General features: G+C 43.2%; 1 protein-coding gene across 1 annotated transcript in view; it reads left to right on the forward strand.

Annotated features, from left to right (window-relative positions):
• LOC140909195 (centrosomal P4.1-associated protein-like) overlaps window positions 1-18,997 on the forward strand; it is a 71,233-nt gene extending 52,236 nt beyond the window's left edge. The window contains 11 exon segments of the mRNA XM_073337918.2: window positions 4,906-5,121; window positions 6,269-6,415; window positions 8,568-8,726; window positions 9,060-9,174; window positions 9,474-9,580; window positions 9,879-10,034; window positions 12,222-12,326; window positions 14,431-14,571; window positions 15,342-15,426; window positions 15,768-15,888; window positions 17,522-18,997. Coding sequence (XP_073194019.1) covers window positions 4,906-5,121; window positions 6,269-6,415; window positions 8,568-8,726; window positions 9,060-9,174; window positions 9,474-9,580; window positions 9,879-10,034; window positions 12,222-12,326; window positions 14,431-14,571; window positions 15,342-15,426; window positions 15,768-15,888; window positions 17,522-17,711 — 1,542 coding nt within the window. The 3' untranslated portion in view covers window positions 17,712-18,997.
• Window positions 18,998-21,571: the final 2,574 nt, after the last annotated feature.

Raw genomic sequence — 21,571 nt, forward strand, 5'->3', positions numbered from 1 at the left:
CATGATTCCAACTTCCTTACTCCCATTCCCTGTTCCCATTTCCCCCTTTAGCAAAACATGATTCCAATTTTCTTACCCCCATTCCCTGTTCCCATCTCTCCCACCCACCCACACACCCACCCACTTCCTCACTGACTACAGATTGATTTTATATAGTGCTATCTTTTCAATTACAAGATCCTGCAGGATTAAGAGACACAAGGTGGTTGAGGTAATATATTTTATTGGACCAACTTCTCTACTAAAGATATTACCTCACCCATCTCGTCTCGCCACTGTCCTGGGACCAGCATGGCCACAACAACACTGCATGCAAGATTAAGTCAAATGCCTTACATTAGTAACGTAGCGGACACACAACATCACTCATTCTTGCAAGATCAGGTACCCCTGCTGTCTTTGCCTGCTCATCACTTTTCACCTTCTGCTTTTATACAAGCAACAATACACACCTGCCCTTGGGCAGGATCAAGCCTGTCAATGTACATCAAGTGCCCCAGTGCCATAATGGTGGGTGCATAAATATATAAATAAATAGTTTTCTTATGTCCACCTCAGTTTGGAGTAGTGTCCCACATTTGGCAGATTAAGCGGTAAATCACAATTTCACTACCCGACAATGTGCTATTCATGGTGAAGTTGCAGAAGAAGAAAGAATTATGTGCTTGAAGGAAGAAAGGAGGCAGAGGATGAACAGACAGGAGAGGGAGGATGGGAAAACTGCTGCTTTTTCTCATTGCTTTTGCTAATGTTGGGGGTTGGGGTTTGCAGGGTTTTGTTCTAAAGGGTCAAGGATTTAAAATATACAGTTCAGTTTGTCTGGAAATACACGAAGAATGAATGCAAAACCACTTCGTGCAAGCAAAAATCATAGGATCATAGAACTGGAAGGGTCCTCGAGAGGTCATCTAATCCAGTCCTCTGCACTCGTGGCAGGACTAAATATTATCTAGACCATCCCCGGCAGGAGCTTGTCTAACCTGCTCTTAAAAATCTCCAATGATGGAGACTCCACAACCTGCCTAGGCAATTTATTCCACTTCTTAAGCACCCTGACAGTTAGGAAGTTTTTCCCAATGTCCAACTTAAACCTCCCTTGGTGCACTGTTAGCCCATTGCTTCTTGTCCTATCCTCAGAGGTTAAGAAGAACAATTTTTCTTCTTCCTCCTTGTAACAACCTTTTACATACTTGAAAACTGTTATCAAGACTGTCCCCTCTCAGTCTTTTCTTTTCCAGACTAAACAAACCCATTTTTTTCAGTCTTCCCTCATAGGTCATGTTTTCTAGACCTTTAATCATTTTTGTTGCTACTTTCACCCCTGATTATAATCCTAGCCTCCAAAGCACTTGCAACCCCTCTCAGCTGTGGACTCTCTCCAATTTGTGCACATCCTTCCTGAAATGTGGCGCCCAGAACTGGACACAGTACTCCAGTTGAGGCCTAATCAGCGCAGAGTAGAGGGGAAGAATTACTTCTCGTGTCTTGCTTACAACACTCCTGCTAATACATCCCAGAACAATGTTTGCTTTTTTTGCAACAGCGTGACACTGTCGACTCATGTTTAGTTTGTGGTCCACTATAACCCCAGATTATAGTGGTACACTATAACCCCCTACTATAATGCCCCGGTACGGTGTACCGGCAAGAGCCGGTGCACCGTACTGGGGCAGCCCAGCTTCCCCAGAGGGCAATTTAAAGGGCCTGGGGCTCCCAGCAGTGGCCGGAGCCCCAGGCCCTTTAAATGGCCTCCAGAGCCCCGCTGCCGGAGCCCTGGGGTAGCGGCTGCGGGGCTCTGATGGCTATTTAAAGGGCCCGCAGCTCCCCTGCTTCTACCGCCCCAGTCCTTTAAATAGCCACCGGAGCCCTGCCACCACTACTCCAGGGCTCCAGGGGCTATTTAAAGGACCGGGGCAGTAGAAGCAGGGGAGCCGCAGGCCCTTTAAATAGCCCCCAGAGCCCAGGGGTCCAGGGGCTATTTAAAGGGCCAGGGCCCCAGCTGCCTCTGCCGCCCCGGTCCTTTAAATAGCCGCTGGAGCCCCACCGCTTCCCCAGGGGTCTGGCGGCTAATTAAAGGAAGGGGTGGTAGAAGCAGAGGAGCCCCGGGCCCTTTAAATAGCCCCAGAAGCTGCCGCTGCTACCCTGGTGGGGGAGGGGTGTAGGAGGAGGAGGAGAAGGACGGGCGGCACTTACCTTACAGGGTGGGCTGGGGCTGGCTCTGACCCCATCGGCCCCACCCCTTCTGCCCTAGGCCCCGCCCCTTCCGGGGGCCAGAGCTGGCCCCAGCATAACGGTAAATCACTCGACTTACTTTCACCCCTGATTATAATTCTAGCCTCCAAAGCACTTGCAACCCCTCTCAGCTTGTTATCGTGCACAAACTTTATAAGTGTATTCTGGATGCCATTATCTAAATCATTGATGAAGATATTGAACAGAACCGGACCCAGAACTGATCCCTGTGGGTCCCCTCTCATTGTACCCTTCCAGCATGACTATGAACCACGGGTAACTACTCTTTGGGAACAAAAAGAAAAGGAGGACTTGTGGCACCTTAGAGACTAACCAATTTATTTGAGCATGAGCTTTCGTGAGCTACAGCTCACTTCATCGGTGAAGTGAGCTGTAGCTCACGAAAGCTCATGCTCAAATAAATTGGTTAGTCTCTAAGGTGCCACAAGTACTCCTTTTCTTTTCGCGAGTACAGACTAACACGGCTGTTACTCTGAAATCTTTGGGAACAGTTTTCCAACAAGTTTTGCACCCACCTTATAGTAGCTCCATCTAAGTTGCATTTCCCTAGTTTGTTTATGAGAGGGTCATGCGAGACAGTATCAAAAGCTTTACTAAAGTCAAGATATACCATGTGTACCGCTTCCCCCCATCCACAAGGCTTGTTACCCTGTCAAAGAAAGCTATCTGGTTGGTTTGACATGATTTGTTTTTAACAGATCCATGCTGATCGTTACTTACCACCTTATTATCTTCTAGATGTTTGCTTAATTATTTGATCCATTATCTTTCTGAGTACAGAAGTTAAGATGACTGGTCTGTAATTCCCTGGGTTGTTCTTATTTCCCTTTTTTTAGATTGGCACTATATTTGCCCTTTTCCATTCTTCTGGAATCTCTCCCGTCTTCCACGACTTTTCAAAAATAATCGCTAATGGCTCAGATATCTCCTCAGTCAGCTCCTTGAGTATTTTAGGATGCATTTCATTAGGGCCTGGTGACTTGAGGACATCTAATTTGTCCAAATAATTTTTAACTTGTTCTTTCCCTATTTTAGCCTTTTCTGATCCTACCTCATTTTCACTGGCATTCACTATGTTGGATGTCCAATCACCACCAACCTTCTTGGTGAAAACTGAAACAAATAAGACATTAAGCACCTCTGCCATTTCCATATTTTCTGTTATTATTTCCCCCCCACACCCTGAATCGAGTAACAGGCCTACCCTGTCCTTGGTCTTCCTCTTCCTTCTAGTGTATTTGCAGAATATTTTCTTGTTACCCTTTATGTCTCCAGCTAGTTTGATCTTGTTTTGTGCTTTGGCCTTTCTAATTTTGTCCCTGCATACTTGTGTTATTTCTTTACATTCATCATTTGTAATTTGACCTAGTTTCCAATTTTTGTAGGGCTCTTTATTTATTTTAAGAACATTGAAGATCTCCTGGTTAAGCCAGGGTGATCTATTGCCATACTTCCTATCTTTCCTACGCAGTGGGATCGTTTTCTCTTGTGCCCTTAATAATGTCTCTTTGAAAAACTGTGAACTGTCTTTTAGTGTTTTTCCCCTTAGACTTGCTTCCCATGGGATCTTACCTACCAACTCCCTGATTTTGCTGAAGTCTGCCTTCTTGAAATCCATTGTCTTTATTTTGCTGTTCTCCCTCCTACCATTCCTTAGAATCATGAACTCTATCATTTCATGATCACTTTCACCCAAGCTGCCTTCCACTTTCAAATTCTCAATCAGTTCCTCCCTATTTGTCAAAATGACAGATTACAATTAAGCCTTAGGTGTACTTCTCCCTGAGCAAAGGAAAGGCTTGAGATCTTTGCTCATCCACTCCTTTACATTTAAAGGTGCAGGGTTAATAAAGGGGCAGTGCATGTCTAAGGAGACATATGCTTAAATGTATTTCTAAAATGGCTTGGTCATAGATTCATAGATTTTTATTTTAGGATCAGAAGGAACCATTATGATCATTTAGGCTGACCTCCTGCATAACACAGGCCCAAGAACCTCATGTCATCTACTAATCTCTGCATCAAGCCCATAACTTCTGTTTGAGCTCAGCATGTGTTTTAGAAAGACATCCAGGCTTGAGTTGTCATTGACGTCAGCAAGAGTTGTGGATGTTCTAGACTCTTTAGGATCAGAACCTGAATCAGTCAGATTGTTCCATCAGTCCAAGCCACTTAAAGAAAATCTTTCTTTTTTTTTTTTTTATGTAAACACAGCGAGATGCTCCTTGATGGTTGGAATGTTAGGACCTGATTTTGAAAGGCATTGATCTCCTGCAACTTCAACTGACATCATTTACAGTGGGTGTTCAGCATTTCTAAAATCATCCGTTGTTGGCTGAATATCTCACTGCTGTAGATGCTTGTCAGTACACCTTAAATACTGTAGGGGGCTAATAGCTACTCCTTTTTCTTAGGCTCCTTTTCTCTGGCTCTTCTGCAGCATGGATTTTTTGTTGTTGTCTGTTTTGTTTATTGCTGTGTATTTTGGTAGATCTTGTGTGATTTTGTTTTGTGTGCGTTTATGTCATAATAAAAATTTTCAATAAAGCTTTAAGCAAAACAATAGATTTCATGCATCTTTCCAAATGCATGAGATGCGCTTTCCTCGTCTGGACTGGTGCACTAATGTTATATGCCTTTCTCTAATAACAGATGTTAAAACAGCAGATTGCAGGGCTCCAGGAGGAGTTCAGGAGAAATGAGTCCCGCTGGCAGGCTGCCCATGGCAAGCTAAAAAATCAGATTGAGATGCTGACCAAACAGAACCTGGAGCTTCGAGATGAGCTCAGAGTTTCAGAGCATCAGAGGCTGGAAGCAGAAAAGAAATCTGGAGCTGTGGATTTCATAAGCAGAAAATCAGAAACCCCGGTACTGAAGGATCTGTTGTCTGTGGGTGGTTGTCTGAGCAGTGGAAGTGTCTGGTATACCAATGTCAGAGCAATTCAAAGCTTTGAGATTTCTTCAGATTCAGGAGTGCATGTGCATACTCCTCTCTCCCTCTTAGCCAATTATTCTCAGGGACATAACCAGTCGTAGGCTAGTACCCTAACCACTGGGCCATCCTTCCGTTTGTAAATGACAGTAACTCTATTCTTCTTTACAAGGTGCCTGGAACCACCAATTTCACTTGAAAAAGTAAGGGAAATGGTAAATAATCTTTATATATTTTAATGTAATTTTAATATAGCATTAATGAAAATTAAGCCCCTAACTCCCTTAGGCTACTTCAGAAAATGTAATCCCATATTCAAATTTAATTTTGATTTTTAACTTGACTGAAATCTGCCTGTTACTTCTGAGGACGCTTCTTCTTATGCATAGTGAAGGTCACACACAAAGATGATTCCAGCTGTGCTGTATGCAACATAAAGGACACCGGTACGGAGCAAAACTGTATAACAATCCCAAACAAAGCAAGAGCTAGGGAAGGCAAAATACACTGGACATTTTGGTCTAGATTCTGGCCCCCACTCCACCTGCGTTGGCCTGCTCTGGTGGTGCAAAAAAACCATAAAGCCTGGGCTTTCAGCCTCTGAAGATTCCCTCTGGGCTGGAGAATCCTCAGGCGGCATAAGGGTGCTGTATATGGGACATGACCCTGAGGCTGCTGTAACTTATGCTGGGGACCATCCTGTCCCTGGCTAGCCCCAGGCTCAGAGAAGCATAACTTGACCAGATTGGGGATCTAGTCCTTTGAGTGTAAACTTAGGGTGATTCTGTTTTATCTCCTATCAGAGCCATTAAGTTTTCCAACTCCAGGCACCTAGTGAGGGATTTCCATGCCGTATTGATCTCTTTGCTTGGGGGGAAACAGGTGCCACCTACTCCTGCCCACCCTCCTGTGGTCTAGCTGACTGAATAGTCGCTAGCTGTGTATTTATGTCATATTGCCTTGTTACCTCAGCCAATGTGAAGGTTTGATTTGAGTTTTTTCACCAGGTACAAGATGAAGTGACTGGTTGTGTTAGATGTGACGGCTAAACCATTGCTTTGTTTATCATAAATTCTCCATTAGGTTTCAGAAGCTATTTTGAGAGGGACATCATCTCTGGCTAACCTAGAAGAAAGGCCATTGCGAGGTAGCCAGAAGAGTCGCAGCACCACTCCGGTGGGGAGGAAAACGCCAGTGGAGAAACACGCCCCCAGAGATGTGAATATGAAAGTATGGACAAAACTCGGGTCCTTATTGCAAACAGGCACATTTCCACAGTTTAACATGAGACTTATTTTAGAAAATGATTTCTGGGACCAAAATGTATGTAAATCAAAGTGTCCAGATATGTGGGGTCACCTTTTCTACATGGCCCCCTGTTATGACTCAGTAGTAAAGTTTTCCTTGCACTCTTCCTAACTCCATACTGGTGTGAGACAATCATCTGTCTCCTATTTTAAGCATAACTGAATTGCCTCTTTGTAGTTATCACAGCGTACTGTGCCCCTGCCCCAATGCATGGTTTTGGCCCTTGAATTTGCACAGTGTGAGGATCTAGTAGTCTTGCCCCACCCACTCTTCCAGCTTCCCCTTCCCCAAACCCTCCCTGACTCTTTGGCCCTGAAGAGAGAGAGACTAAAGAATTGCACCATGGCATACGGGAGGCTGTGAGGTCTCCTTTCATGAGCTCTCTGCAGCCTTGTCTCTAAAGCTGAAATCCAGTATTTTCACTGTTTCAGGCATTGCATAATTACAAAAGAGACCACACAGAATTTGGCCCGAAGCGTGAAACCCAATTTCTCTTTAGTGCACATCAGACCTAATCCTACTTCCCGTCAAATCAATGGCAAAACTCCCATTTGACCATAATGAGTGCAGCACTGGGCTCATAGTGATAGCCCTTTGACTGCTCTTCTGTGGCTGGATTACACCATTGTCTGATGCGTCTCACTTTTAAGAACTTTTTCCTAAATATCTAGTTAGAATTTTCCTCCTCCTGGCTTCAAGTTGTAACTTTTTTGTTTTGTCTCCATTTGAACATCCCAATAATAATCCTTCCCCTGCCTTTCTTTTTATATCTAGTCTAAATCTGTGCCTTGTCAGTCAGATGAACTGAGATTCCTCCTGTCTCTGCAGTTAATGATCTCAAGACACAAATACGTTCTAACATCCACGGACGGACTGGAAGCTACTTCCCACAGTAGCTGCAGCAATTACCGCATTTGCCTGCCCAGTCACTGAACTAACTTGGAATTTAAAAACATGTAAAAGGCAGTTACTTGTGAAATGAGGTTACTGTGCAACGTGAATAGAGATGTCAGGAAGATTTTAGGAAAAAACCCTTAAAATTCTGTATTATGTTATTTGTGAAGTAAAATGTGATCAGGTGAATAACGACTGTATTGTGTAATGTGCACAGACACAGAGGGGCAGCATTTATATCGTGTGTGAACTATTAGCTTGTCATTTTCCCACTTTTGAATGGGGTGGCCTAGATTGGATGTTTATCCTCAAGACTTGGTGTCTTTCTAAACAATATGCTCTAGTTCAACTAGAAGCTATGAGCTGATGCAGGAATTACTGGGTGAAATTCTATGGTCTGTGTTACGTATGAGGTCAGAGTCGGGATTCAATTTTCAGAAGCACCTAAGAGACTTGGGATCCTAAATCCCCATTTTCAAAAGAGACTAAGTCACATCAGAGCTGGTGCTAGGCATAAGCAGACTAAGCAATTGTTTAGGGCCCGAGCAGCTCAAGGGTGCCCCCTTTCGCTTTTTATTATGTGTTGGGGGCGGGCAAAATATTCCTGCTTAGGGCCTCCAATGGGCTAGCACTGCTTCTGAGTCACACTGAAAGTCAGTGGGACTTTAGCTCCTGGATGCCTATGGCATTTTTGAAAATGAGGCTTCGGCTCCAAAGTCACATAAGGGCTTTTGAAAAATTTTACCCAAGGCAATTGTTATGGCTCCGTCTGGCCTTAAAAACTGTGAGTTAAATCTTGGCCCCAGTGATGTCAATGGGAGTTTTGCCATTCACTTCAGTAGGGCCAGATTTCACCCTATGAATCTATAAGTGCTTAATATGTGAACATCCTGCTGCTGTGATTGCAACCTTTCACAGGGTTTTTCCAGCTTCACAAGAACCAGAAAATGAAACTGCTTAGAAACAAAAGTGAAAGTGGCTTGTCCACTTCCATTTTCCAAGCAGAGAGAGAAACGTAAAAAGTAAACAAACAGCAAAAATAGTGAAAAGTAAATTTAAAAAAAAATCTAACATTTTTGAAATAAGCAAATTATTTTTGCTACTTTTACAGAATGACTTCAGTGTGATTTTTTTAACATGACGGTGTATATTTAATGCAAAAGTATTGAATGCATTTCAGGCAATGAAGGACCGAGTGCAAAGGACCGAGTCTTTGAAATCAGTAACCAGGGAACCCAGAGAAAAGACACCATCTAATCACTTTCATAGCAGAAGTACAACACCCACTGGCAGGAGAACATCCCATCAAGGAAGATTAACACCATTTGAGCCAGAGAAGGTAACTAGTTAATAGTGCAACTATTCTGATTGTTATGATTATTTACTGTTTATATTATGATATTGCTCAGAGGCGCTGGTTGGGATCATGGATCCATTATGACACGTGCTGCCCCAAAGAGTTTACAATCTAAGATAACAAGCAATATGCTTATGTTTGGGGAGAGGTAGACAGTTGAATAGAAACAAATTGTAGATACCATATTGGTTATTTATGGTACAAGCTTCATTTCTTGACAGCCCAGGAGAAGTTCACACATGACCATTCATACACTGAGAATTGCCAAGTTACAGAGATGGTAGGACTGTATATTTGTCTAAAATTTTGTTTTAGGTTATGCGTCAATCATTTCATAATGAACAAAGAACCTATGGCAGGAAGTCACCTATACTTCCCGTCTCACACTTGACTGTGTCTAAGGAAACCAACTCATCTTCTTACATAAAAGGTAAGATTTCCCGCAAGCCCTACGTTTTTATGGCTATGATTTGTGGGAACTTTCCACCTGTCAGCAGTGGTCTGCAGGTGAGTGTACAGCTTCTTTCTTTTGCTCCAGGAGGAGGCAGCACCAAGTGTTGCTGTCAACAAGAATGATATTATTGCGGCAATAAACAACGCGTTGCATGAATCTGAAAGTCAGTATTTTTTAAATGGACTCTGAAACAACACCGGGGCAGTTGTATGACTGGGCACTTTCCTAGGCCTGCACTGACCTTTTGAATCTGTTTTTCTTTCCACACCCTGTAGGCAGATTTTCATCCACCTCAGGTAGTTCAGAGGACACAGTCCTCTTTCGCAACCAGAGCGATGAAGTTTGTAGCTCTGCATCCTGCAGTAACAATGAGGAAACACAGGTATATTTATCCATATAGATATATTTAATCATCCAGCAAGATTTATACTTCAGCTTTCACAGACACTGAGCTAAATCCTAGTCCCATTTAAATCATTGGCAAAATTACCATTGTCTTCATGGGGCCAAGTATTCAGCCTGCTTCATTTTTCCTCCCGTCTGTTGGTGCTGATTGTACTTAAAACAATATAGCGACATCTTACAAATCCCATGGTATGTTTCTCTGTGAAAATAACCCTTTATAACGATTTGTCTTAAGGAGGTTTACGTTGCAATTTAATATTTTGATCTTGACACAGGAGAAAGAAAATCTGTGCCTTAAAAGGACTGAAAAATCACTTAAACCTTGGGATCAAACAGCCTCTGTGACACTCTCCAGGAGAAACAGCATAATCCCAAGTGGCAGCAAACCAGCAGCAGAAGGTTTTTGTGCTTTACTGGATGCTGAAGCAAAGGTTTGAGCTAATTCTAGATACTGGCTCACGTACTGATCTTCGACACCCGTAGCTCCAGCCATGCAACCGTGCGCTGAAATGTTGTTTCATCAATCCAAGCAAAATAAAATACACCTGGGGCAACAGAACCCTCCATTGCAGCCTCCTTTCCTACCATCACATTTCTTTCCAGGGTTAATGTTAGTTCAGGCCTTGCCTTCTGTTGCCTGATGAAAATGCATATGACCTTGTTGGGGTAGGAAGCCGGATTGTTCTCTCTGCAAGGCTTGGGACTGCTCATAGCTGCAGTGCAAAGCTTAAGCAAAACTAAATATTTTTTTACCTACGGTTTTGTTGCCACAGCTGTCTTCAGAGTACGTGTTTTCTGTCATTGCCTGACATTGCTAATGTGCCCCAGAAGGCTTTGCTGCAAAAGCAGCACTCTGGCCCTTTGAAGATATCTTGGCATACATTGGCAGGCAGCAGAGAAAACCCCAAAGTGTTCTGGGCCACAGTTAGGAAATCTGGATTTGGAAGACAGTTAAATTCAGAGAGAAGGGGAACCACTGGTGAAAATGCCATCGAAGAAGCATGAATAATACAAAAGGTGAGGGAAGTCCTTATCTTGGCAGGGAGGGCAGAGGCATTGCTAAGGAGCTGCAGAGAGGGTGCACAGCTTCTGGAATGCTGTGACAGTTCTCGGGGTCTCCAGGATTGTGGGTCACCTTGTTACCCCCCACCCCGCCTCCAGTGAGAGGGAGACTTCCTTGTGCTTAACTGGGTATTAGCAACCTGATACCTCCAGCCTGTTAGCCACCCAAGCCCTCTCCTCTGGGCTGTGCCAGCCCTTCCTTTGCCTTGCAGCTTAACAGTAGGTGCACCCCAGTCCCTGAACTCCTTTGAAGCATTTGCCCTGTAGCATCCAGCCCCTTCTCCACTGAACACTCTCGAAAATATCAGGGCTGCAGTCCCCAGGGGAACAGTGTACACACCAATTTGTATGATTCAACTCAGAATCAGCACCTTGTTTAATACCTCATCACTGAGTTTTATGTATAGTGAGAACAAGAAGTTTATTAACAAAGGTTCAAGAGATAGTGAGTAAGGATAATGGAACAAAAGGGTGATATATAAAACAAAATCATGACATGCTTTCTAGAGACTAAACTTAACTATTGGGTTAACTTCCTGTCTAGTTTATCTCACCCAAAGCCTTTTTCAGCGTCTTCAGTCAAGGCTTATTAAGGTCCCATTTTCATGAATGTAAACACACTACCTGTTTACTTCCTAGGTGCAGGTTGCTACCTTTTGCCTTCTACCTATATCTCCAAAGTTGATTGTCTATACTCTGAGATGGGATAACCCATCACTTGCTTTTTCTGTATGCTCTTTCCTGTTGATTTCATGTCTCCCTGTTGATTTCATATGTAAATGTGCTTCCATTGTGTTAGCTTATGATGCTTAATTTATCTGCAACAGAGAAACAGATGAATAAATATCTTTTTTTCTGACAGGACACCTGTTTCTCCACCTCTGCTGTAATACAGAATCTAAGAACATATTTTTAGCATAGATATGTAACTCCTTACGTAGTATCTTCACATCCATTTCACAGAGGTATCAATGGCCAATGTGACCCTCGCTTTCATTTAAGACCTCATGTGACATTCTTTGGTGAACCAGAACACACCAGATCAGGATATTCTTGTGACCCCCTTGCTAGCTGGAACTGAGAGGCTCTGTGATTTTGGGTGCTAGCTCACTCTCACACCCTAAACTGTCTTCAGTTGACTGTTTCCCTCTTGTGTTGCTCACCTGAATGGGTTACTACCCTGCCAGGAGAAAGACTTTTTGTTCCATTGGATTTCTGCCTCCAAAACAAAGCACGCACACTCCCTGATTGTAGCTAATATTGGTTCAGCATGGGTCTGGACACTGTGGGCCTGATTCTCACTTACACTGAGGGCCCTTTACACCGTGGGTGTAAATATAACTTAAGGCCATTTTATGCAGCCAGAGCAGCCTGAAGGGGCCTCCATGTAAATGAGAACAGGGCCCTGTGTCTTACCCTTCTGTGCCGTGCTTGTCTCCCATAGTAATGCTCTCCTGATTACCATATTTTTGGCAGAGTTGATTAAGATTAGCAAAAATATTAGCAAAACTCTATGTTCATGTAACAATATAACAGGGACTGTAATGTTTCCGTAGAATTTTCGTCCAAAATCAACATTATCCAGAAGATCTTCACTATATGAAGAAAGCAAAAAGAGTGATGAGGAGGTGCGAGAAAAAATAGAGTATGCAGATGGCAAGGTAAGGGACCTTACACCGATGTCAGGATAGAAAAGAGGTGACCAGTAGGATCCCTGCTATGGCTATGAATTACCGTTACACAGGCTCTAGAGAACGTTTTGTAAGAGAAGTTTCCCTTTTCCACAGGAAAGCAAAAATGTAAAGATCACACCATATGTTATGGGAAATTTGATTAACTAATGGGCTCGGAATCCAGACACCTGGATTTTGTTCCCAGCTCCGCCACTGATTCACCATGTGACCTTTGGCAAGTCACTTATCCTGTCTGCCTCAGATACCCCATTTGTAAACTGCAGATAATGACAGCTACCATCTACTGATGAAAAAGTGCTACCTAGGTGTGGTGTTTAACTGCTTGCATGGATTGGGCAGCCCTCTTTCCAATGCCATTACAGGAAGTGTGGTTGAGACTTGCACCCAGGCTCCCGCCAACTCCTGTGTAACATTGCTACAAACAGTCTTGTCCTATTAAACTGTTTTCAACACTAATTTAGGGGGGATCCATTGTCAGGTATGGGTCAGTTTTCTGGCACACACCAGGGCTTAAGGCATGAGACATTAGTTCATTCCTCATGTCCATTCAGTCCTAGGCCTCTCTGCAAAAGCTACCAATGAGGGTGTCAATTAATGCCAGTTGTGTTTTAATGGGAGTTTCCGTGATGTAGATACTGCCTGGCTGGTGGGGACTGGCCAGAGACCACCAACTCTTCACAGTTATTATTAAGATGGGCTCTGGCAGCCTATACCTGTCACAGTTCCTTCTCACAGAAGTAGCAAATGCAGGACCTGTAGTTCTGCATCTGGAAAGGAAAAGAATCATGAAAAGATTAAGCATTTTCACCACTTCTTTCAGCTCATAAAGTCAAGAGTTCTGGGCTTGTTTTTTGTGGGGGATGGGGAGGGCTAGAGAAATGGGATAGAGGGATGTGATGGCATTAAAGGTGGAGCAAGACATTAACAGCCACCCTAATGCACTTGGACCTCTGAATAACAATACTTCGTGTTAAAGTGTTCTTCATAACAATTTTGAGTTATTACCCAGGCATCTTTGAATACAATTACATTTAAATAAAAATATTGTCCCAAGTATCCATTACGATGCCTGTTTTGGGAAGCCCTACTTTCCTCTCTTCCTCCCTGCAAAATTTTTTGTATTCCTCCTCTCTCCTGTTCATGACTTTCCTTTCCCATGAGGAATGGCTTATGACACTGGCGCCATACGGTAGAGTTAAGGCACAGCTCTTCTGACTGCCTCCTCCACTGGGATTTCACTAAATGGATTGTGTTATGTAAATCAATGCAACCTGATGACCAGAAGTAGCTGCCCTAGTGACTCCAGCAAAGTCTGCTTGGGTTAATTAGAGGTTCTGCTAGACCGCAGGTCTCCTCTGACAAACACATCAGCTGCAAAAGAGTACACTGGTGATGTGTTCACTGTCTGCTTGTCAAGTGGTCTTGGGTGATTTCCCAGGGGCTCTCTGCATGCAGCAAATTTAGCCTCCATAGAGCTGAAGTGCTTCTAATGGGGTCATGTTGTCTGGAAGTAAAATTGCCATCTGCATATGTCACCACCATATGCCAGCTTATCAGATCAGATCATTTTGGTCCCCTCCACCCAGATCCTAGGTTTCTTGGGTGGGGAACTCAGTTTGCTCTGACTTGTGTGGACATATGTGCAAACTAACTAGATTGTCTTAATCAGGAGTCTTAGCTCACTCCAACTGTGTAGCTGCAGAATTGTTGTCCTTCATTGAAATACTGTGCTTGCCAGCGCTCTGAAACTCAGACTGAATGAGAAGAAATAGCAATCTGGCCAGCCTGCCAAAACCCGCATTTGGCGGAGAGGGGGAGAGATAAATAATCTTTAGGCCTCTGTTGGCACACAAGTGATGTAGGCATTACTTACCCATGCTATAGAAATAAGCTTTGAAGGGCTGTGGCATAGCCTGAAGTCCCTGTGTTAATGAAATATTTAGCAGCAAACTCTCATTTCAGTTACACCACTGCAACATTACTGACTGCACTGAGGCTGCACTGGTGGAGCTGAGAGGGGTGTTTGGCCCATTTTTGGTTCTCTTGTGAGGTGTATTTTGTGTGTTTAAAGGTAGAAGAGGTGCTTACTGATGGCCGTCGAATCATTATTTTCCGCAATGGTACCAAGAAAGAGATCAGTGCTGATAAAAGGATGACAGTGGTTACTTTTTTCAATGGAGATGTAAAGAAGATCATGCCGGATCAGAGAGTGGTGTGTAAACACTTGTCTTTTCTTTTTGTTTAAAAAAAGCACGTCAATATTTTATGCAGATTGACTAGTACTACAAGGTCCTACGTCTTGTGGACGTGGTAGAAGAAGAGTGTCTTTAGTTGAGGTTTGAAAGAGAAGCAGGGTGGCTTGGTGAACTGGGCTAGAGAGTCTACCCCACAGACAAGTGGAAAAGTGAAAAGAAGCCAAGATAGCAGTAGAAGATGGAACAAATGGAGCACTGATGCTGGCATCTTTGGTGGAGCAGGTGGAAATGGAAACCATGATACAAAGCAAAGTGTGAGACATGGCTCCTTGGGGCAGGGAGTGTCTCTTTATTATACATTTGCAGGGTGCCAATGCAATTGGGTCCTTTCCTCTAGGTGTAGTACTATTTCCTTCAAATAGGAAATAATAATGTAATGTGAGCTGGGGTGGAAATGAGCAGGTTCTTGAAGGTAGGATGAGAATGTTACACTTTATTAAGCGTGCAAAGGGGAGCAAGAGGAAGGATCCAGTGGGCAAGGAAGATAATTTTAGCAACTGCATTGATTATTTGTATGTTGTAGAGGAGAAAGCAGCAAAATCTGGACACATCCTATATGTGAGGGAAAGAGGAGAGTTGAAATATAAATATAATTACTTGTAATCCAAATACCTTAAGTTAATTCAAAATCATTTTTCTATGAGAGATTTTTTTAAAACATTGTTATAACTGTATCCCTTTATTAAAATGTTAGGAACAAAATACAAACTCTTCACTGTCCTTGCAGATTTATTATTATGCAGATGCACAGACAACCCATACCACTTATCCAAATGGCTTGGAGTTACTGCAGTTCCCTAACAATCAGATAGGTATGTGGTAGCTCATAACTTTGAACTACTTTTGCAGGAGTATCTTCTCATAAAAAATTGCCTGACTCTAACTCTGGGAGACTGGGACTTTTCACTTCACCTCTCTGTCCCTTGGATTCCTCATCTATAAAATGTGGATAATTGATATTTGCTTTGAGATCTACAGATGTAAAAGCACCATTTAGATGCTTATCATTATTTATTCTTTACAATTTTTAGTAGGTTACCATCTATCAAGTCCGTTCCTCACCCCCATGTCTTGTGAAAGAACATGCTGTAGTTTCATATAAACCAACATGACGGAGTTTCTAAATAAACTTTAAAAATATTGTTTTCTACAGAAAAACACCACCCGGGTGGCACCAAAGAAATTGTGTTCCCAGATCAGACAGTGAAACGCTTCTATGATGGTGGGCTTGAGGAAACTGTTTTTCCAGATGGCACAGTAGTAAAAGTAGAAAAGTAAGTATCCTGTGAGGTGACATGGCTGGGGCACTGAGCAGATCTATACCGGTTCTCCTGGTGGGAGGGCAGAAGGTTAAAGCTTTAGTTTGTGTCTTACAAGGTTCATTTTTACAAACGAGAGGGTTGTTTTGTTTTCAGTACATACCAGTTTGTTCAGAGGTTTCAGAAGAATTGAAAAGAGAAAGGATTTGGAGTACGAATGGAGGAAAGTTTTTACCAGAGCGAGGCATTGGGGATGATTCTTCACTGCCTTGCATCTTGTGTAGTCATTTGCAGCTGGATACAGTAGGTGTGATTTGATTTAGTAGCACTTTACACTCACTTTGTTCAGCTGTAATAACTTATTACGCAAGGGGCAAGGCACCAGAGGGTCAGGTGCATTGGGTTAGTGCATAGAGCAGGGGACTGAAGATCTGGACTCCTGGCCTCTATACTTACCTCTGTTGCCGACTCTCTCTCCTGGGGCAAGTCACTGCAAGTAACACCTCCCTGTGCCTCAGCAAAAAATGAGTAATAATAATACTTATCACCGCATACTTCACAGAGGTATTGTGAGAACCACTGTTTGTAAAGTGCTTTAAGATCCTTGGATGGAGAGTGCACTGTAAGTGCAGATTATGTTGTTCATTACTATTTGAGTTAATTTTATGTACTGATGCATCTCTGTGATGAAGGCCACATTGTGAGAACTGCTGAAAACTGCAGTCCTTCTGTAAACGCTGTTACATTTGGGTGGTTGAAGATCAGAGCTGTGCTGAAACTTGGAGGGGAAAGCTTCCATCTGATGTGTTATATTCCACTCCCACTGCTGCAAATCAGATATATTCATAAGAACGTTTAGTCTCAGTGATGCATTTCTGTGCACCCTGTCCATCTCCTGCAGCAGTGTATATAACATTAGGGCTGCTTTCACCCATGTGGACACAAGGAGATGTCATTTGTGTGTCCTTGCACCAGCCTGGGCCCATCCACCATAGGGAGGATTCATTTCAGGCAGCATAATTGTAGCTTCACCTCCCTCATAGCTTTCCCCTGCAGGGAGCAGTTTTAAGTTATGGCTGGGACTCCATCAAAGCTCCACTGTTAGAAGCAGCTCTTGGAGTGAGTTGATTGAGTATATCCACGCCCCTTCCCTGTCGAGTGCTGGCCACTTTGGAGGCAGCCCTGGCCCTCAGCATTGGTTTCTGAAGCTATCTATTATACTGTATATCTCCCCACGGTGTATTATCCATTGCTGGAGTCTGTCAGGATCAGGGGCACCAGAACATGGGGGACCAAGGGGTCATGGCCCTATCACTTTTTACCAACCGTAAGAGCAAGCAACAGGGGGAGGGGTGGAGAGGAGCGAGCACGGGTGGGGGTGTCTTGGTGGGAAGAGGCGGTGCAGGAGCAGGGCCTTGGGGAAGGGGCCATGCGAGGGTGAAGGCTCAGGGAAAAGGGGTGGCATGGGGGCAGGGCCTCGGGGGGGAGGGGTGGCACAGAGGGGCAGGGCACGGTTCAGGTGCCAGTGGCCCCCCCCGCCCAATTTTAGGGAGCTCCCACCGCTCCTGGTCAGGATATACTATACACCCATGGGGAATCTGGGCTTTTGTACATGGTTGAATACTTTATCAATTGTCTTTTTTTTCAGGAATGGCGATAAAATGGTGATGTTCAGTAATGGGCAGAAGGAAACTCACACGTCACAGTTCAAGAGAAGGGAGTACCCCGATGGCACTGTAAAGACTGTGTACTCCAGTGGCCAACAGGAAACAAAGTATTCCTCTGGCCGGGTTCGAATCAAAGACGAAGAGGGCAACATCATCCTCAATAAGAAGTGATTCATCTGCTCTAGATGCAATGTTGTATGTAGGTCATTCAAGCCAGTTTCTGGTTGAGATTGGTTATTATTTTACAGTGTAGATATGTATCCCCTGGAAGTGCACAAGTCTGATTTGTTTTCTTCCTTGTCCCTTTGCCTGCCTTTCTGTTCCTTGAAAGAATTAGGGCCTGACTGTGAGTGGTGCTGAGCACCTACAACTCCTCTCAAAGTCAATTAAGGATCAGGCTCATAAAGAGTTGTGTTCTCTAAAATCATAAATGAATGCCATGCATCTCCAGAAAAAACAGAAATTGCTGTGTGGAGAACATTTCATTTCTTCACACCAGGTGTAAGGAAGAAGGGGATGGACTAGGAGACTAAGCATATGATATGATATGCCTAGGTTCCCGTGGACCATAAGTTCACATTCCAAGTAGATATGTGGGATTGAATTTTACTTGCATTCACTGAATTTTAGTTAAACTACAGCTTTCTGGGTGGGTGCTTCTTGAAGAAGGCTTCTAAAACTGCACTCATGTCTGCCCTGAATATACATTAACCAACCCATGGTACTTTCCTTTCCACCAAGTGTTTGCCTGGTGACTTTGCCCAAAATTTCCCTTCCCTTTACTCGGGTGCTAGTTGGCTCCTCTGTCTATCCCAGAAGTGGCTGCACTTCAGTGGTGTTGTATGTATGCCCCACAGCTGTAAGGCACTTTGAGATCCTTTGGAACGACACCATATAAATGTAAAAAATATTGTTTTTATTATTCAGCATGGTAGATCCACTCAGACATGCTGCCTTAAACAAAATCATTAACGTGAATGCAGTTTATTAAGTAAAAATCTAAAGACCAGGTCCAGCTCTTCAGTCTTCAATAGAGACATATTGATTTACACTCCATGAAGATCGGACCGATGTCTTTAATTTTACAAATATTTCTTGTTGATTCTCTCTCTCTCTCTCTAGCATTATGTAATTTCTTTTGACTCCAGCACCCAAAATACATGTGTAAACTCCTGCAGACTCTCCTAGCAATCTACCTTTATTCTTTCCTCACATGCAAGTATAAAATAATTGCAAGATTATGCAATTGTTCATTTTTCTGTTTTGTTTCTTGCAACTCAGAATAGAAACAAATTACTGTGCAGTCTGGGAGACGTATTCTGACTAGACAGAAAGTGTATGAAACTAGTTATTTCCCATTAATATTGATCACAAACTACAGTGTGTATAAATGTAATTACTCTTTTCGAAGCATTTGATGATGAATACATTTTAATGTAATTCGGGTGTGATAACATAGTTGTATTTTTATTCCTTTTACTCCCTATGTGTAAAATAAACTATTTAGAATGGTGTGCTTTTCACTATTGTAATCTTTAATCTATTTCTACATAGATTGTGAAAGGCAGCTTATTAAAGAAGTCCAAAAAGATCTTTGAAAGAGACCATTCTATTCCATGTCCTTTGTTACAGGGTAATACTTCTTGCTGCTACATAAAGGCTGAAACAAGGCTACATGGTTTGTCCCAAATAACCATCGCAGCAAAGCTGTCATTGAAAACTGCATTCAATCAGGTTAGGAAAAAATAGACATCGTGTTTGCATCTGCCAATGAGAAACATCAAGTTAATTCCTAAGCATCCTGTTTTTAAAAAAGTTTATTTGTCAATGAAGCAGCTTGTTTGTGCTCATTTACAGGTATTCAGGAAATGTTTGGTGGTTTTTGTTTGCCACTTTTACTCTTAAATCATGATTAAGTATCTATAAATCTGCTTGTTTACATCATTAATTATAATCCTGTGATGGGGTGCCTGCCCCACACTGGGCTCTAAGGGGTTAATAGAGCCCCAGGGAGGCTGTGCAGGAGGCAGCCAATCAGAGAAGGGCTGTGAGGAGCAGCCAATCAGGGCTGGGCAGGCCCATATAAGAAGCGTTGCAGAGCATTCCCAGTGGAGAGGTCTGACAGCCTGAATCAGTTGCCTTTCAGGGAACATTGTAAGAGCTGCTTGCCGAGGCTTTCTCTGAGGGTGTTTTTTGGGATTGTTTGTGTTGGCTACTATTAGATGCTGGAGGCATTGTACTGTTATAAGATTGTTCTTGTTTAAATGTGCCTAGGGTGATAGTGCATTCTGTAAGTGAAATAAATACATTTGCACTGTGGTATAGGAGGAGAGGCAACTTCTCAAGTAACCAGGCTCTAATGTAAACTATGTACTGTAGGGCTTTACACATCAAAGTCGGGAGCTTGAATTGAACCCAGAAGTAAAAGTGCGAACAGTAAAGTCATCAAAGAACTGGTGTAAAATATTTCCTGTGAGTAATACCCATCTAACAGTGATATAGTTGCCTTGTCCATTACCTTCCACATGACCTTCATGTATAGGTTCATGTAGATGCAAAATACAGTGCAGTAATCCCAACTAAAAGTTACAAAAGTATGGATTTCCTTGGCAGGCTCTTGATCCAAAGTAAAATGTCACAAATGTCTTACCAGCTGTGCTTGAATTATGGCGGGGCTGGGGAGGGAGGGGCAGGCCCCCATATACTACTTTTAGTGGTTACCTCCCTTCTGTCTTATGACCCGCCCCCCCTTACTTCTCACTAATGTTTACATTAAAGCCACCCCCTATTTTTCCACATAATTTAAGCACTACTTACCATATGCAGGTAAAAAAGGTTCTCTGGGCCAACAACTTCACCAGTAGCACCCCCAAATTGCAAACATCTTGGAGAAAAGATGAGCAAAATCTCTTTCAGGCACAGGGGCAGGAACTACTTCTGTTGTATCCCCTAGGTTCCAACCCACTAGTATCACCTATGTCTCGTCTAGATTGAGTCTCGGGCAACTCGCTCTAAGTCCCTGTCCTGGCCAGGCACTAGGAACGTGAACACTGCACCATCTGGTTCTGACGAAAATGAGATTTAGAGCGGCCTGCCCTGTGCATGTTAGTGATACCACGGCCCAGATCATTTTGCTAGCTCCCCCAGGAGCCTGGCACCTTACTGCCTGGGGTAGTGGCAAACCAGAGCCTAGCTAGTAGAACCCTTTGCAGCTGCACTTGCCCATAGTATAACCATTTGAGATGAGATTAGTAATGAGTATTTAATGGTAATTTTGTTGCCTTGTCGGACCTGGCATGCTAGAAAGCAAACCTCAGGAGATGCTGAATAGTATAAAAGCAAAGGAGCCATCAAAACAAATAGCACAAGACTAGTTTGCTCTCAGAGAGAGGGAGAAGGTGATGGCATAAATCACAAGAGCTATTTAGCTCATGCCGTAACCAGAACCCCTTCAATGGAAATAAAAACATAGTAAAAATGAGCCCTGATCTGGTTATTCTTAATACAAAAAGACAGCTCCCTACCTCTTCCTCACACTCCTCTCTTCTCTAATCCTTCATGCTGCAAAACCCCTCTGCCCTTTATTCTGACTGACAATGGCCTTTCCCAGCCACAGATGATTCTTTCTAAGAACACAGATAACCTATATATGAGTGGCTGCATACTCCCTTCTGCAGGATCAGAGTCTTACCCTCCCTAAACACACAGACCATGCCGGCCCCAAAACATCCCTCTGTGTTTCTTATTATAGAAGCTGTAAGGGGTGACTTTGCAGGGAGATAGAATACAGTTGCAACACCTCAATTCTTTGTTACCCACAGATTTTCTGGCATCAGACTAAGCCCATGGCAATTAGAATTTTGCCTCATGTTTGGAACAAAATGAGAATGTACTTCTGTAGACCATAGCAGATGCAGTTTTTGCCAGACGGACAATTGGTGGCAGTAGAGATGCACGAGGAGCTCAGATGGTTTGGACAGGGAGTCAGACAAATATTTCAATTCAGTGTTGGTGGTGGGGTTTCTCCCTAC

This window comes from Lepidochelys kempii, chromosome 3 (genome assembly GCF_965140285.1).
Source record: "Lepidochelys kempii isolate rLepKem1 chromosome 3, rLepKem1.hap1, whole genome shotgun sequence".
In the NCBI taxonomy this organism is placed as follows: Eukaryota; Metazoa; Chordata; order Testudines; family Cheloniidae; genus Lepidochelys; species Lepidochelys kempii.